At 39.7% G+C, this 16,325-nt stretch overlaps 1 protein-coding gene across 2 annotated transcripts in view; it reads right to left on the bottom strand.

Moving 5' to 3' along the window:
• Positions 1-3,037: 3,037 nt before the first annotated feature.
• NADK2 (NAD kinase 2, mitochondrial) overlaps positions 3,038-16,325 on the bottom strand; it is a 47,931-nt gene continuing 34,643 nt past the window's right edge. Inside the window, exons 8-12 of one of the 2 annotated variants that reach the window (XM_006116756.5) lie at positions 14,412-14,555; positions 12,783-12,838; positions 12,639-12,692; positions 12,011-12,134; positions 3,038-3,526 (exon numbers count right to left, since the gene is read on the bottom strand). In XM_006116756.5, the coding sequence (XP_006116818.3) occupies positions 3,388-3,526; positions 12,011-12,134; positions 12,639-12,692; positions 12,783-12,838; positions 14,412-14,555 (517 nt within the window). In that variant the 3' untranslated portion in view covers positions 3,038-3,387. The remainder of the gene's footprint in view (positions 3,527-12,010; positions 12,135-12,638; positions 12,693-12,782; positions 12,839-14,411; positions 14,556-16,325) is intronic. The other variant, XM_075932538.2, reaches the window with a different exon arrangement.

Below are 16,325 nucleotides of genomic sequence, written 5' to 3'. Positions count from 1 at the left end.
TACGTATCAGCATACCGCTGTTTCGTTTTAAAAAGCAAAGTCAAATTTTAGTTTAGCAAAATATTAAGCTGTAACTACTGCTTAACTGAAACATTCTGGATTAAATAGGCTGCTGAAATAGGTTATAGTTTCGGAATTAGTACCAGTTTGGATGGACAAATCAGACTGTTTGGATTTCCATATTTATATCAGATAGGCTGCCTATGTTTCTTTAAAAACACTAACATTTACCAAAAGTATACAGATTTTTACACTTAATTTGTAAAATAGGTATGAGCTCTTCCTACTGATTTGTCCAATGTAGATTTCTGATCCCATTCTAGTATTTCTAATGAGCACAAACAACCAGTTGCATCTCATTACTTTTGTTTGTACTCCAGAAATGTAGTAAAATGATTAACTACAGCTACAAAGTCAGTAGAGAGCTGTCACATAAGTCATATGTGGGTCCTGCAGCTTAGCAGGCTTAGGACGGAAGTTTCCATCCCCGCTATAACCACCTTAGCATAGCCCAAACAGCACCTGCAGGCTCTCTCAGCGTTAACCCATGCCTTGAGCTGGGAAACTACTAAGCCATAAATAAGTTCGACCTTGGTCTCAGCTCATAAGAGTGATAAGAATGTCACTGAGCCAGTAGAAAGTGCCGCCCCTAACTGAGTCTCAACCGGGCCCCAACCTCGAGGGCTGACCGGGATTCCCTCATGCTGGAGCCATGTCCACTGCAGCTGGGTGCGAGGTAAAGTGAATGGAACGGGACTCCCCGCAGACCTGAAAGGGACGTAAGCATTCCAAAGAGCCTTTGACTCCTTTAAACATTGTTCTATAGTGCTTTTGCTAGAGTGTACCCTGTGAACTGTAGTAGCAAGCGTAATAAAGTACGTTATTCCTAATTGGCTCTGTGTTGAAGCGCATCTACAACCGTTGGGCCCCGGCCCTGTGAATTGACAAGAGCCCACGAGAGATCCAGGTCCACAAACTCATTTAGAGATTCTTTTTTAATTGTTATGAATCCAATTGATACTTCATACCAAATCTTAAAAGTAAGTTAAAGACTGGACCTATACTACCTTGGCAGTGTTGCTTTTCACACAGCAGTCTCAATTTAAGAGTCTGACACTCAAAAGTTTAAAAAAAAAATCCTTTTGTTGAACCTCGCTCTGTTCTGAATATTACAGCACATAATATTCTCATTTATTTGGGAAACTCTTCACAATTGTGGGTAAGTGGAAGATGGGAGTTTTTACCATACCTTGTAGTGTCCTTACTTCAGTAAGTTAAATCATACTGTTATTTAATGAATGTTAGTTAAAACATTTTAAGTGAAGTGTTCTTATAAAGTATTTAAAATACTTAACCCCAAAATAGCCTTTACACATTTGAAGTGTGTATTTACAGGGAACAGTTGCAGCACTTCAACAGCGGTGGATATTTGCCAACCAGCGTACCCCATTGACAGAATGCAGAAATTACAGTTGAAAGATGGATTATATCATATGTAACAATGAATTTACTGGAATACTCTCTGGTTCCTGCATAGTCATCTCTCTCTTAAAAAGAATGATTAACTAACATTCACTTTTAGAACAAATTTGCAGGGGTTTTTGCATTAGACATAGAAGAACATCTGTTTGGTAACAATAAAACCCAACAGTTTCAAAAAAGCTTATTTGGCAATTTTGACTCCACCTTCCCACTTGCTGCCCAAAGACATTTCAGGTGGATATTTATGCCAGATTTCAGTCTATAGTATTTTTTTTTTTAAAAGAAAAAGATTGTATGTAAAGTGTGAACAACTAACTATTGCTAAACTAATTATAATGGCTTCATTGGTTTAACCATCTCAGGGCCCTTCCTCTTAATGTTTAATTGGAGTTTAACTTTTCATGCTGAGTGTGAAGAAAATAAGTCTATTTAAACTATTTATTTGATAAGCGTGCGTCATTCTTCTTGTTCCACCTATAAAATAAGAGGTTGACATGTAAACAAATATACTGACTGCCATGAGAATTTGAGAAAATCTTCAATAAAAAGCTCTTCTCTGAAGTAAGTTAACTCTACAGTAGAAACAAATCCTTTGCTGCTCTTAAGTCCTGCCCTTTAATTCACATGCTATTCATTCATCACCATTCCTGAGATGATCAGAGTTGCTTAAAATTATGTAGATAACAAATGGGTTTTCTCTTTTGCAGACATTGTGTTTAAATACTTACCTGCATGATGAAGTTGTCCTTGTGGGACCAAAGGCATAAATTGGTCACAGTCAGTTGAGTGTCAGCAGCATTTATATAGGACTCTTTATGCATAAATATCAAGTATCTGATTTGCCCTGTAAAATACTATCTCCATTCTACAACAGGTATAGAGCTTAATCCTGTGTCCCATCCATTAACCCTAATATCTCCCACATGTTTGGCATACAAAAAGAATTACATGGGTTTCACTGCATCTTCAGGAATATAGTCATGAAGCAGATCAAGTACACAATTTAAAACCAAATAATTTAAAATTGCTTTTTAAAAGTAAACAACCTATACAATTCCATACAATTCTCCTCAACTGTCTGATTGAAGAAACATTTGCTGGCTAGCAAATGTAGTCAATAAAGCAGCATAATTTGTTACAGTTAAAATAATTGGTATTAAAAAGTAGATTTATAGCAGGCCAAAAAAAAAAAAAAATCTAGATTTCAGAAGCAACATGGGGAAGAGCTACCTCACCCCAAATAAATGAGTTTTTCTGGTCACCAGAACAAACATTTTCCAAAAAATTCCAAAAAGAGTATAAAAATCACTGGAAAAACTGAAAGATCTACCACAAACTATACTACAAAGTAATGTTGTAAAATTTTGAAAAGGGTACAAAAAATTCTCATTTCTGTTAGACCAACATCAGGATTTATTTTCCAAAGTCTATTCTTTATGCTTTCACCAACTCAATAAATCTTAGCATACTTTTCTGTAAAAGTAAAATATATATGAAAGGTTGAGGTGTTTGTTTTATTCAGTTCCAGGCTTCTATTAAATTGAACAGTTGAATATTCAAGGCCAACCACTTTATTTCATCTGAACCCATCTACCTAATTTTTTTTTAAAAAAAGTGTTCTGTCACATTCATCTTAAAAGGATAAAAAAAATCACATTTCACTGAAGTTAGATGTATGACTTAGATACATTTCCTCTGTGTCAGGTGCAAGCACAAAAATCAGTTTTTTCAAAGATCCCAAGGAATTAGAAATGACTTCAGGTCTCTCTCTCAATAGTCTTGCATCCAGAGAAGCAAAATTTCCAATTTAAAATACAGTATTCTGATGTACTGTCTATCTCTGCAGTGAGTCCCTTCTCTGGATGCAGGATTTAGCAGAATTTGAACAGATTGTATAAAATATCTTCATTCTTCTAGCAAAACAGTGCGCAATGCATCTTCTCTATTGATCAATATTGAAGCTATTGCCCCATCATTAAACTCAAAAGAAGTTCCTCCATCTACCACCATGCAAGCATCCCAACAACGTGACCGGACACAAACTCTGCAAAAAAAGAGACAAGTATTACTCTCAGATTTCCTATAAAATAGTTAGAAAAAACAGTACTTCATACTGTTGGACAAGTCTATTTCTGATAGACTGAACAGCCTTTTTTGTGTGTTGGTAAATCAGAAAACATCCTAAGCCAGGGCGCATAAAAACTGGCTATTTTAAAATAAATGTATTTAAATTTAAAAACCATCTAAGTTTGTTTTTATTAAATAAATCTATTTAAAAAGTAAATTTGAAACTGATGGCCTATTTTTAGGCCTAAACTCATTGCAATCTATTAATATCAATTAAATAAAAAATATGTTTGCAGGAAAGTTTTAAAGAAAGTCAAAGCACTGAAGTCACTGGGTCAGAAGAAGAAACCAGAAATTGTTGAACAGCATAATCAACTTTTGACAGCAGTAGCTTCTTGTGTATACAGGAAAAACACCTTTAGTTCAGTTTAATCAATTAGTTAAATTAAATTACTACTTAATTCACCATTTAGACACCAATTGGGAGTTAGAAAAGCTGGAAAGCTTCTATTTCTCTTCCAAACTGTGAATTAAAACTAGGAGTAGGAGGAGAAGAGCTACGAGTCATAATATCTTGAAGAACATGTTGGCAGTCTGTTCAATTTACTTCATAAAAATATTTGCTTCAATAAATTACATTTAAATGCAAAACATGTTTTGATAAACTTTTTTTCTTATGTATCCAGCACATTTAAGGTCATTTTATTTAAGTAGAATAATAGAATACTAGGACTGAAAGGGACCTTGAGAGATCAAGTCCAGTCCCCTGCCCTCACGGCAGGACCAAGCACCCTATGCCACCATCTAAATTGTGGAAGAAGATATTGAACAGAACGGTCTCAAAACAGATCCCTGTAGAACCCCACTTGTTATGCCCTTCCAACATAGCTGTGAACCATGTTACTCTCTGAGAATGGTCAATGGTTAATAATGACTCTCTGAGAATGGTTATCCAGCCAATTATGCACCCACCTCAGAGTAGCCCCACCTGGATAGTATTTCCCTAGTTTATTGATAAGAAGGTAATGGAAGACTATATCAAATGTTTTACTAAAGTCTGAGTATACCATGTCCACTGCTTCATCCTAATCCACAAGGCTTGCTATCCTATCAAAGAAAGCTATCAGATTGGTTTGACGTGATTCGTTTTTTTACAAATCCATGCTGGCTGTTATCACATTATCTTCCAGATGTTTGCAGATGACTCCATACTTCCTTGCTCCATTATCTTCCCTGGCACAGAAGTTCAACTGACTGGTCTGTAGTTACTTGGGTTATTTCCCTTTTTATAGATGGGTACTATATTTGCCCTTTTCCAGTCTCCTGGAATCTCTCCATGACTTTTCAAAGATGATAGCTAAAGCTTCGGATATCTCCTCTATTTGCTCCTTGAGTATTCTAGGATGCATTTCATCAGGCTCTGGTGACTTGAAGACATTAACTTTTCTAAGCAATTTTTTACTTTTTTTTAATTTTAACTTCTAAATCTACCCCATTTTCACTAGTATTCACTATGTTAAACATCCTGTCACCATCAATCTTCTTTATGAAAACTGAAACAAAGAAGTCATTTCCAAGTTTCCTATTGTTTCTCCCTCTTCCCTGAGCAATGGGCCTACCCTATCCTTGGTCTTCCTCTTGCTTCTAATATATTTGCAGAATGTCTTCTTGTTACCAATTTTGTGTCTCACTAGACTGAGCTTGTTTTGTGCCTTCACCTTTCTAATCTTGCCCTGCGTACTTGTATTGTTTGCTTATATTCATCCTCTGTAATTTGACTTAGTTTCCACTTTTCATACAACTCCTTTTTTATATCATGTAAGATCTCCTGGTTAAGCCACGGTGGTCTCCTGCCATACTTTCTATCTTTCCTACACAGTGGAATATTTTGTTTTTGGGCCCTTAATGTGCCTTTGAAAAACTGCCACGTGTCTTCAGTTGTTTTTCCTCTTAGTCTTGCTTCCCATGGGACCTTACCTACCAGCTCTCTGCCTACTAAAATCTGCCTTCCTGAAATCTTTTGTCTCTATTTTGCTGCTGTTCTACTATTCCTTAGAATCATGAACTCTATGATTTCACGATCACTTTCACCCAAGCTGCCTTCCATTTTCAAATTTTCAGTGAGTTCCTCTCTATTGGTTAAAATCAAATCTAGAACAATTTCCCCCCCAGTAGTGCTCTCAACCTTTTGAAATAAGAAATTATCCACAATGCAGTCCAAGAACTTATTGGATAATCTGTGCCCTGTTGTGTTATTTCCAGACATATGTTGGGAAACTATGTCCTATGGGACATATGTCCCAAGCAGTGTTCCTTCTAAGATTTTCCATCCTGGAGCAGGTCGAATTTTCATTTGGTCAGGTTGAAATTTCTTATGTGGAACACCAATATTGAGGTAGTATGTGGATGTGCAAAGAGCAATGCTTACAAGTATTTAATATGAAATCAAACAAAGAAAATTAATACTACCCTTGGCTGAGGAAGTGGGTTGTGCCCACAAGAGCTCATGATACTATTTATATATTTTTGATAGTCTAAGGTGCTACAGGATGGACTGAGTGCTGGCAGTACTGATCATCATAGCTTACTTCATTAATTGCTGCATAAAGTGCAAAGCAGGAAAAATAGAGGAACAAATCAAAGCACTCATTAGGGACACAGGCAAATAGGGGAAATAAGTTCCTTTAATTGGTTATGGAAGGCCTGTTTTGAAGTATCTTGTTAATTCACATCATTACTTTACTAATGTGGCTGTGGTTCCTGGTGGCAGCCTCCCATTGCCCACTGAGCCCACCATGTGGGTACAGTTCCTGGTGACACTTGGCCTTAACCCCCAGCAGCCTTATCAGCAATGGGAGCAGCAGCCCCTCAGTGTGGCTCTGGCCACCAGAGCAGCTATCCAAGCAGCTCTCGCCAATGCAGCCCTGTCCCCAGGCCATGGGAGCAGCTACGTCACTCACCTTCAGGTCCAGCAGGAAGGTTGAGAGCTGCTGCATGGCTCCAGGAAGGAGGTGGGCGGGCTCATAAATTTTTGTGCATGCACCTTAGAAGGAACCCTGGTCCCAACTAATAAAACCTTTTCATAATGCTCATTTCTGTACATTAATTGAATTTCCATTCAAATAAAGCTTGGATAATTCATAAGCAACAAAAATTAACCATTCAAGGTAGTGTTTTTCAACCTTTTTCATTTGCATAACCTTAAACTTTGAATAGAGCTGCAGACCCCTTTGTAAATCTTAAACATGCTCTGCAGACCCTCAGATGTCTGTGGAACATAGTAGTTTTCAACCTGATCAAGTAAATAAAAAACACTTAATTCACTATGCAATAATTAAAAAACTGAAAATTAAGAATCCTAATAAGTGTAAGATATGCTATATAGAAAGGTATATACAAAACATATGTTTCTAATTAGTAAAAAGAAATAGTAAATTTAGTGTAAAAACTGTATTTAACTGCAAAACAAGCTGTTTTTAATGTAATTATCAATCACTAAAAATCAACCACACTTGAGGAAAATAACTTTAATTTACAAATGCAAAACAAGATTAAAAATCAATTATATCTGTCCTCATCCATATAGAATCCCAATGAAAGGATGCATGATTCTTCAAGCATCTTTTCAAACAAACCTCAAACTGTATTAAACAGTAAAAAATAAACAGTATTAGCACTTTACTTAGGAGACTGTAAGAATCTACATAAAGGATGAAAGTAGCCACCCAAATGGAGAATTATTCTGTCCGCTAGGAAAAAAAAGACATACCCTACACAGCGTGACTGTTCAAACAATAAGAATGCAGCAGTTCAGATAAGTTTTAAAAAGAAACTACAATTCAGCCCATTAAATGCTGACTTGCTTATTGGAAGATTTCTTACAATACTACATGGAACATCACCCAGTTCAGCACAATGCTACATATTTGATGTCCAATTAAACTCACATACATCAATTCATCATTGTATACAGCAAAAGCAATTTCAGCATTTCCAGTTAGTAGCTCTAGTGATTTTCAAACAAAGTAAAAGATTTACAAATTCTTCATTGTATGTGAAACAGACGTGGGTGGGCAGATAGGAATGATTTTACCTTTCATTGCTACCGAAGTGCAAGCTTGAAGGTGATATTGCTTATTAGAAAATCCCTTATGTAGCATTGGCCGATTACTGTTAATATTAAATGGGTTTCACTACCACGTATTTTAAGCTAAAACTTAAAATGTATTTTCTAAAGGCAGCTTCTTCTAATACTGAATGAAACACCAACAGACATTACCACTATCACATTCTTCCAGATAACTTACATTTAAAATGAAAAGGAATTCAACTGTTGGGGCTGATCCTTCACAACATGTAGAAAGTGAGAATAGCATTAATAAAAATAAGTTTTGAAAAATGTCATACTGAACAAAAATGGGACAGCAATTAAAGCAAGAAGAATCCTAAGGCCATAAATCTACACATGCGAGGAACATAGTGATGGATTAAGACGTAGATGGGCAATATACAGGCAGTCCCCGGGTTACGTACAAGATAGGGACTGTAGGTTTGTTCTTAAGTTAAATCTGTATGTAAGTCGGAACTGGCGTCCAGATTCAGCCGCTGCTGAAACTGACCGCCAGTTCTGACTTACATACAGAATCAACTTAAGAACCCCAAGCATCCCCAAGTCAGCTGCTGCTGAAACTGATCAGCAGCTGATTCCAGGAAGCCCGGGGCAGAGCAACTCTGCCTCGGGCTTCCTGTAGTCAGCGCTGGTCAGTTTCAGCAGCGGCTAAATCAGGACCCCTGACCAACCCAGCAGCACCCCATCTGCTCTGCCCCAGGCGTCCTGATTCAGCCGCTGCTGAAACTGACCAGCAGCGGCTGAATCAGGACCAGAGCAGCTGGGGTGCTGCTGGGTTGGACCAGTAGCGCCCAGAGTGGCGCTGCGGGACCAACCGGCAGCACCCCAACTGCTCTGCCACAGGCGTCCGGAGAAAAGCCTAGTCTGGTGGGGGGGGGGGGCGTACTAGCTGCGCCCCCCCCCCCCACCCCAGCAGACCAGGAAGACATGGGCGGCGGACCAGGACGCACCGCGGTCCCGCCGCCTGGGTCCTCCGCGGGACAGCTGCGGGGCGTCTGGGCTGTCCCGCTGCCAGCTTCCCCCGCGGCTTTGCAAAGCCGCGGGGAAGCCGGCGGCGGAGCAGTCCAGGCGCGCCTGGGCTGCCTCACTGCCCGAGCCCCCCCGCGGCTTTGCAAAGCGCGGGGAAGCCGGCAGCGGAGCAGTCCAGGCGCGCCTGGGCTGCCTTGCTGCCCGAGCACCCCCCTCCCCGCGGCTTTGCAAAGCCGCGGGGGGGGCTCGGGCAGCGAGGCACCCCAGGCGCGCCTGGGCTGCCCCGCCACTGGCTTCCCCGCGGCTTTGTAAAGCCGCACGGGGGGGGCTCGGGCAGCGGGTTGCCCCGCTGCCCGAGCCCCTCCCCGGCTTTGCTCTGCATCTTCCTGGTCTGCAGACCAGGGAGACGCAGAGCAAAGCCCCAGAGTACGCGGGCAGCAGAACCGCGAGGTCCCGCAGTCCGTGTACTCTGGGGCAGCCCTGTTCGTAACTGCGGATCCGACATAAGTCGAATCCGCGTAAGTCGGGGACTGCCTGTAGTCCTAAACCATGGTCAGAAGGTAACTGTTAATTTAGAAAACAGTAAAGTTTCTTTCCTTAGGGTCACAAAGAAAAGCTTAAACACATGACCCAAATATGTATCCCTGATGCAGCGATGTCTGCCTGAGAATGCAAAAAGATTGAAACAATAGCTCTGAGGTGTGAACTGGCCTATGTATCACCCCAGAAATTGGTGACAGAAAAATGCAGTATGCCCAAGTCCACAAACACATGCAGATTCAACCCCCCACTACTATGAACTACTGTCCCTTACCCCTGCTGGGGAAAGAGAAGGTCCAGGCACGCTTGGGGGAGGAGGCAGGGAAGAGGCCTGGTGGGGATTTGAGAGAAGGGGTGAAGTGGGAGCCTCTGGCAAAATGTGAAGTGACACACATTTAAAGCAAGATCACACGTGAGGTACGTGCTGATTGCACACAATAATTGTGAGGGTATGTCTACACTACCACGCTAGTTCGAACTAGGGTGGTAATGTAGTCAACCGGAGTTGCAAATGAAGCCCGGGATTTGAATTTCCCGGGCTTCATTTGCATGTTGCCGGGCGCCGCCATTTTTAAATGTCCGTTAGTTCGGACTCCGTGCCCCGCGGCTACACGCGGCACGAACTAGGTAGGTTCCAAGAAACCTAGTCCGAACTACCTAGTTCGTGCCGTGTGTAGCCGCGGGGCATGGAGTCCGAACTAGCGGACATTTAAAAATGGCGGCGCCCAGCAACATGCAAATGAAGCCCGGGAAATTCAAATCCTGGGCTTCATTTGCAACTCTGATTGACTACATTACCACCCTAGTTCGAACTAGGGTGGTAGTGTAGACATGCATGCACAGCTCTCAGGGTCTTATGCTCCTTTATATTACTTTTGCCAGCAATTTAATTTGCTGCTAATAATGGATCACTGTGTGTTGAAAAAGCATGATAAAGGAGAATCAAGTGTGAAATATTAAATTTTATTCTTGTGGTCATAGAGCATGTGATCAATCTTGCAGCCCACTGAGATGGAGGGTCACTCATGCCACCCACTCACTAGCTTTGGTTACCCATCAATGATTTAGAAGAATGAATATTATTTTCTAATGATATCCAATGAATGTCAATAATTTCTATTTATCACAGTTTTCATCCACGACCGAAAAGTCTTAAGAAACAGACATCTTCTTCCAACCATACTTAAACAAGGAAAAAAGTTCCAGTAAAGCTAAAGACCAATCCTGATCCTCATGTTATCTTCAAATATGGTTAATTTAAACATAGCTTTTATTACATGATTGTTCTCTTTTGAGGTAAGAGTCGAATGTCCTGCCTCCTATCTCTGATGAAAGAAATAGTCCCCGAAAGTCTTTTGCAGTATGAAAATGGGAACTACTTCAACTCTGCAAAGCCTAACCTCAGAAACAATGATAGAGATGCAGCCCTGTTAGTCTGGTCTAGCTGAAACTAAAGACACTATGTAGCACTTTAAAGACTAACAAGATGGTTTATTAGGTGATAATCTGTGGGCCAGACCCACTTCCTCAGATCAATATATGGAAGAAAACAATGTTACTGATCTCTGGCCTGGGTAGACTGCTGCTGCCTGAGTAAGTTTCATGTAGTAGGCTATGTTTACTCTGCACAGCTTACAAAGACAAGCCTTGCCACTATGAAGCATGCATTGTAGCTCATCCTGACCGACAAAAGTTTTACCAATGAAAAAAGCCAGCAAAGAGAGCTCTCTCCCGCAGACAAATACCAGCTATGCTGCATGCTTTATTGCAGCCAGGCTTTAGCAGCGCAACTGTGCCACTATAAGGAGTGTAGTGTAGACACTGCCTTAGTCTGGACAGCTTTAGGAGGGAGGACTTATATTGAAAGCTTCAGGTTTTTTCACAGAGATAGGAACATTGTATAGATTCTTATGCTCATACTACCACCCATGCGTTTTCTGCAAGAAAAGTCTCACTAAATACAAACCTCCCCTTAGGCAAGGGTTCTGTCAGACTTCCTAAGAAAAGAGGTTTCTAGCCAGCCCACAGATCAACAATTCCTTTGCAAAGGAGCATTGGTTTGCAGAGAAGAAAGGAGAGAACATGGCGGCAAAATCTCACTGCTAGGAGAAAAACAGTGACTTGCCTCCTTTATGGAGGATGACTTGTGTGATTTTTGGAAAGATAATTTCATAGAAACAAAGCAATCTTACTTGGAATTTCAAGATTTAACAAAAGCGACAAAGAGTCCTGTGTCACCTTATAAACTACCAGATGTATTGGAGCATAAGCTTTCGTGGGCAAAGACCCACTTTGTGCATCTGACGAAGTAGGTCTTTGCCCATGAAAGCTTATGGTCCAAAACATCTGGTAGTCTATAAGGTGACACAGGACTCCTTGTTGCTTTTGCATATCCAGAATAACACGGCTACCCCCTGAAGATTATCCAGATTTTATCTCTGCACTATCCCATCTTTAATTTTTGAACCAAACAAAATAACTGTAAATTTATACTCAAACAGAAGGTCTAAAATTCAGAATATGCAAATGGTGGTGACTATTAATTGTTGAGAAGTCATCTTACATCAAAAGCTTCCTGCTTTAATCATTTTCTCATGCAACTATTTTGGGGGGGCCTTGATCACATGCAGACCTCAACAAAGAAGGAAACTCCTTGATTTTATTCAGTTTGATAAATAGAGAAGAAGACACTTGCTTCTGACTCAATAAGGACAAAGAAACCTGAGCATCAAGCACATTTAAGTCAAGCTCTCAGACTACCTATTTTGTTTTACATATTAGTTAAACATTAAGTATTCAATTTCTTTTATAGGCAATACTTACTTTGAAAAGAACCCACGCTGCAGACTACTTGAGAAAACCCGGTTTACAATAGGCTCTCGAATACTGAAAAACATCTTTGGTTCTTCTGGACTATACAGCAGGGAGTCATTATATTCATTTGTTACTGTAAGCACAGAAATTGAATCATCAATGTTCAAGGTTGCACATTCCAGGCAGAGAAATAGTTCCACTATCAAACCGGTATTTAGATAGCATTTATGTTTTTTTGAAAGTGCTCAGTTAGAATACCAAGGATTTATCTTTACAGTTCCATTGCATGAGTAACCACTAACAGGGTCACTCAATTCATAATGGTCAATTCAAAGTATTAGTTCTCAATTGTAAAGATCTGAAATTCTCTATCAAAATTTTTATGCCTGTTACACATGAAAGTATAAAGATTCTAGAATTGCAGGTATGATGATTCTAGAAATCATATGGTATATAATATTTAATTAAATGTGCTTCCTCTTAAGGAAAAACTGCTGGTTAGTGTAATAAAACACTTTTAAGTGCTGTAATTGTTAAGTAACAGGATACAACCAATATGACTTATTAAAAATATGTTATAAAACTATTTATAACTTTAAAACTTTTATTTATTTTAAAAGTTGTGATTTTCACTAACCTTTCTGTACTAGTTCCCTGCTCAAAGGAAGATTCAAGCTCTCGTGCTTTTTAGCTGTTGAACCAAAGGAAGAAAGGGACCCAATTAGACTGGATCATCTTCAGATATAATTAAGATGTAATGCTTTCTGTGCTGTCAACTCACCAATCTTAAGGATCTCTTCAACAGCCTGGGTTGCCACCTTGTTAATATTATAAGACCTAAACAAAGAAGAGTGTTTGGTAAGTAAAGTGAGACAATCTCTTCCATAAAAATTTCAAAATTAATCAGGAGAAAAAAATGTTTATAATCAAATTTGAGCAAAGATAACTATTTCAGAAAATGCCTTAACACAACTGTTGGATTAAAAATGATCTCCATTTTGGAAAGCACAGTAATCCAAAATTGAAGTCTAATTAAATAATGAAAGGATTGGAAACACACAGATACATTTACACAAATGATCTTAACTCTGCCTTTGTTGCCATCCTTAATTACACCAAAATGACAATTGTTTTCTTTATATCTAAAAGGATAATCAACTCCAAACCGGAAAATTGAACAGTGTATGTGCATAGCCCTCTTACCCTCATTCTTCCACCTACGTGCTGGACCTAGGATTGCCAACTCTCCAGGATTGTCTTAAAGCATTGGTGGGCAACCTGCGGCCCATTGGGGATTTGTGTGTGACTGACCAGACATTTTGTTTACTACTGCTCTCATGCAGAATTGCCAGACACAGTTCTTAGAGACCCTAGGACAGGAGAGGCAATAATTTTTTACAGAGGCCACTCCAAGAATATTATTGGAGGAGTCGCAGGGTCTGAGATGGAGGCTGGGTGCAGATGGGAGCTTGCAATAAAGGACTGGGATGCAGAGGGTGTGTGGTGGGGAGAGAAGTTTGGGTGAAGAAGGTAGTTGTGACCTGGATTAGGGGGACTAGGGTTGTGCTCTGGGGAGGGGTTTGGAATGCAGGATCTGGAAGGGGATATGGGTGCAGGAGATAGGGCACAGGGTTTGAGGTAGTAGATAGGGGGGCAAAGAGTTGAAGTGCCAGAGGCTGGCTTTGGCAGGGAGATTGTGCTGGAGGTGTGAGCAGCGTGCAAATCCCTTTCCTCCCTCTCCCAGACTCAGAGCTGTTCAAACAGAGCCCTGTAATGGCTGCATTCTCAGCACCATGTGGGGGACAGGCAGGGAGTCTTCCCTGAAGTTCCCCACTGCATCTGCGTGCCAGATCTGTAAGCTTGGAAAGGAAAGGTGGAAAAAAGGAGGCAGAGAAGGCTGTTTGGGTGATTTCCAAATATGCATCTCCATGCTTTCCAAAACAAGTGTCAGTTTTTTTCTAGATTGCCCTGTTTCAGGCAGTTTTAAGAGATGGCTGCTCAACAAGAGTAGATAGTTCAGTGATATGAAATTGATGAACTCTCCAAGTCAGCCAGGCTGGTTCCTTCCTCCTTGCCCCCCATAGGCCACATCATCTACAGATGGATTCTTCCTCACATTTGCCAAATCCTATGTCCCCCAATGAAGTTTTCACTCTCCTGATCCTCCAAGGCCTTCCCTTTCCATCATGTAATCATCTGCCACTCCTAGCAAGAACCATCTACGACACATGATAGGCAGAAAAACTGAGCATACATTGATCATAATGATTTCTCTTTTAAATGATGCATGTGTTACTTATCAGATAGAAACTTAGTTTATGGCAACCCATATTGCCCAAAAAAATTGACCTGATGTACTAAAAGTTAAAGACAATGAACATATCGGAGAAAAGTAGTAACACTAACTTACCAGGCTTTTGACCCTGTTCCAGTGCATACATTGAGCCCTGAACTCTTCTGCTTTTCCCATGGACCATCATCAACTGATACCTCATAGTAGGAGGCCCTATGAAGCGAGAATTTAAAACTGGGTTTGCAGGATTTATAGTTCACCCTGAATAAGACAGAACACATAGCCTTATATCAGGCATGTAGAAATCTAGAATGACCACTTTCAAATATGCTGACAATTTCACAACAGATTTTTGTTCAGATGATTGTTGATATAGAGCTAAATATTGCTTTGTGACAGTTTTTAGTGAACTACTTTGCTAGCAAAAACATTAATTTGCATTGTGTCATCTGCAAGAATCACAAAGGTAAGCTGTGTTGGTACCTTTCAGAGTTGTCCAATCAACACTAAAGTGTTAGTTTGAACTTTTTTTGGGGGGGGCGGGGTTCCTATAAAATACTTTCTAGTTATTACAAAATAGCTTATAGCATATTTTGAAAAAAATAGTGTTTTCTGTATTTTAACGTGAGCTTTTCTAAGCAGATTTCTCAACTGTTGATACTATTCCTACTGCATTCCACGCAGATTAGAAACTCTTTATAGTTTATATACTGGCCACAACTTTGCATACAGTTGCAATTTCTGCACTTTCAGAAATGCAACAGCTATCTCCATTTGTACAGTTGTAACTATCTTCACAGTTGTTGAACTACTGCATAAGCCATGCTAGTGCTATAATTTGGTCTCATGTTACCAGATTACACCAGAAAACAAACTGGTAGGAAATTCTATGAAGAGAAAAATTGTAATGCCAGTAAGAAAGAGCACAGCTTCAAACCAAAATTGTGATTACTTCAATAGCAAGTAATAAATCCAAATAGATTCTTAAAATAACTTTGACAATTAAAATCATGAAGTCTTGTTTGTGCTCTATATAAATTCCTTAAAAACAAAAATGTAGTAAACTAGCAGTCTTGTTACATGAGCATCTTGGAAAGCAATCGGTTTTTCATACAACAATGGCATTACACTTCTGTGTAGGCTACACTGTGTGGCATTTTTCTCAACTATTTTGCCTCAAAACTTCCCTGTGCTAGGGCTGCTGAAATATGAAAGTTAGTTCTGTTTGTAAATCCAATCTAGATCATGCAATGTAGCCTCCCGATAACAAGATGTATATCAGCAGCACACATTCATTAGTAATTTGAGTCACATTTCAAAAGATCTTCTTATAAAGTAACTACATGGGCGATGAAAGCTCTTATCTGGATAGACTGGGAATAAAACACCTTAAAAAAGGATCTTAATTAACTTTTTTTTTTTTAACATGAATGCAGAGCTTTGGTAGTGCACATTTTAAAATAACTCAACATGGAACTCAACCCCCATCCCCTATTTATTTTGAAATTGAACCTTTAATAACTCCATTCATCTGAAGAAGAGGGTTTTGCCATGAAAGCTCATGATCAGGGCTCGACAAATAATGCAGTCTACTCGCCCGTGGCAAGTAGATTGCAACCCAGAAGAGCTGGGTTCGGGCGATCTGTGCATGCTCATGATACTATCTACATGATACTATCTACATGAGCCCTGCTCATGATACTATCTACATGTTGTGTTAGTCTTTCGGGTGCTTCCAGACTATTTGTTATTTTTTAAGTTTTTTCAACATGGAAAGACTGAGGAAACTAAAATCAAATTATTAACAAATGGAGCGCACAAAGTAGATGACATGTCAAACACAATGGTGAGCATTTATAGAACAGCCAGTAGTTATTCCAATATCATGACTCATTTTCTTTACTGACCTGTGAGTAAATTCTTATAGGGAACTTTAAAGCCTTTCCTAGTAGATTCTTTCCACTGTTGCTGGGACAAAAGCTTAAATAAGTGCTTGTATTTTTGTCTTTCTATGTTTTCATAAAGCAACCA

This window comes from Pelodiscus sinensis, chromosome 6, assembly GCF_052426305.1.
Source record: "Pelodiscus sinensis isolate ZL-2025 chromosome 6, ASM5242630v1, whole genome shotgun sequence".
NCBI lineage: Eukaryota > Metazoa > Chordata > Testudines > Trionychidae > Pelodiscus > Pelodiscus sinensis.
The sequence above is the reverse complement of the archived record's forward strand: the minus strand, read 5'-3'. Positions and strand labels throughout refer to the sequence as shown.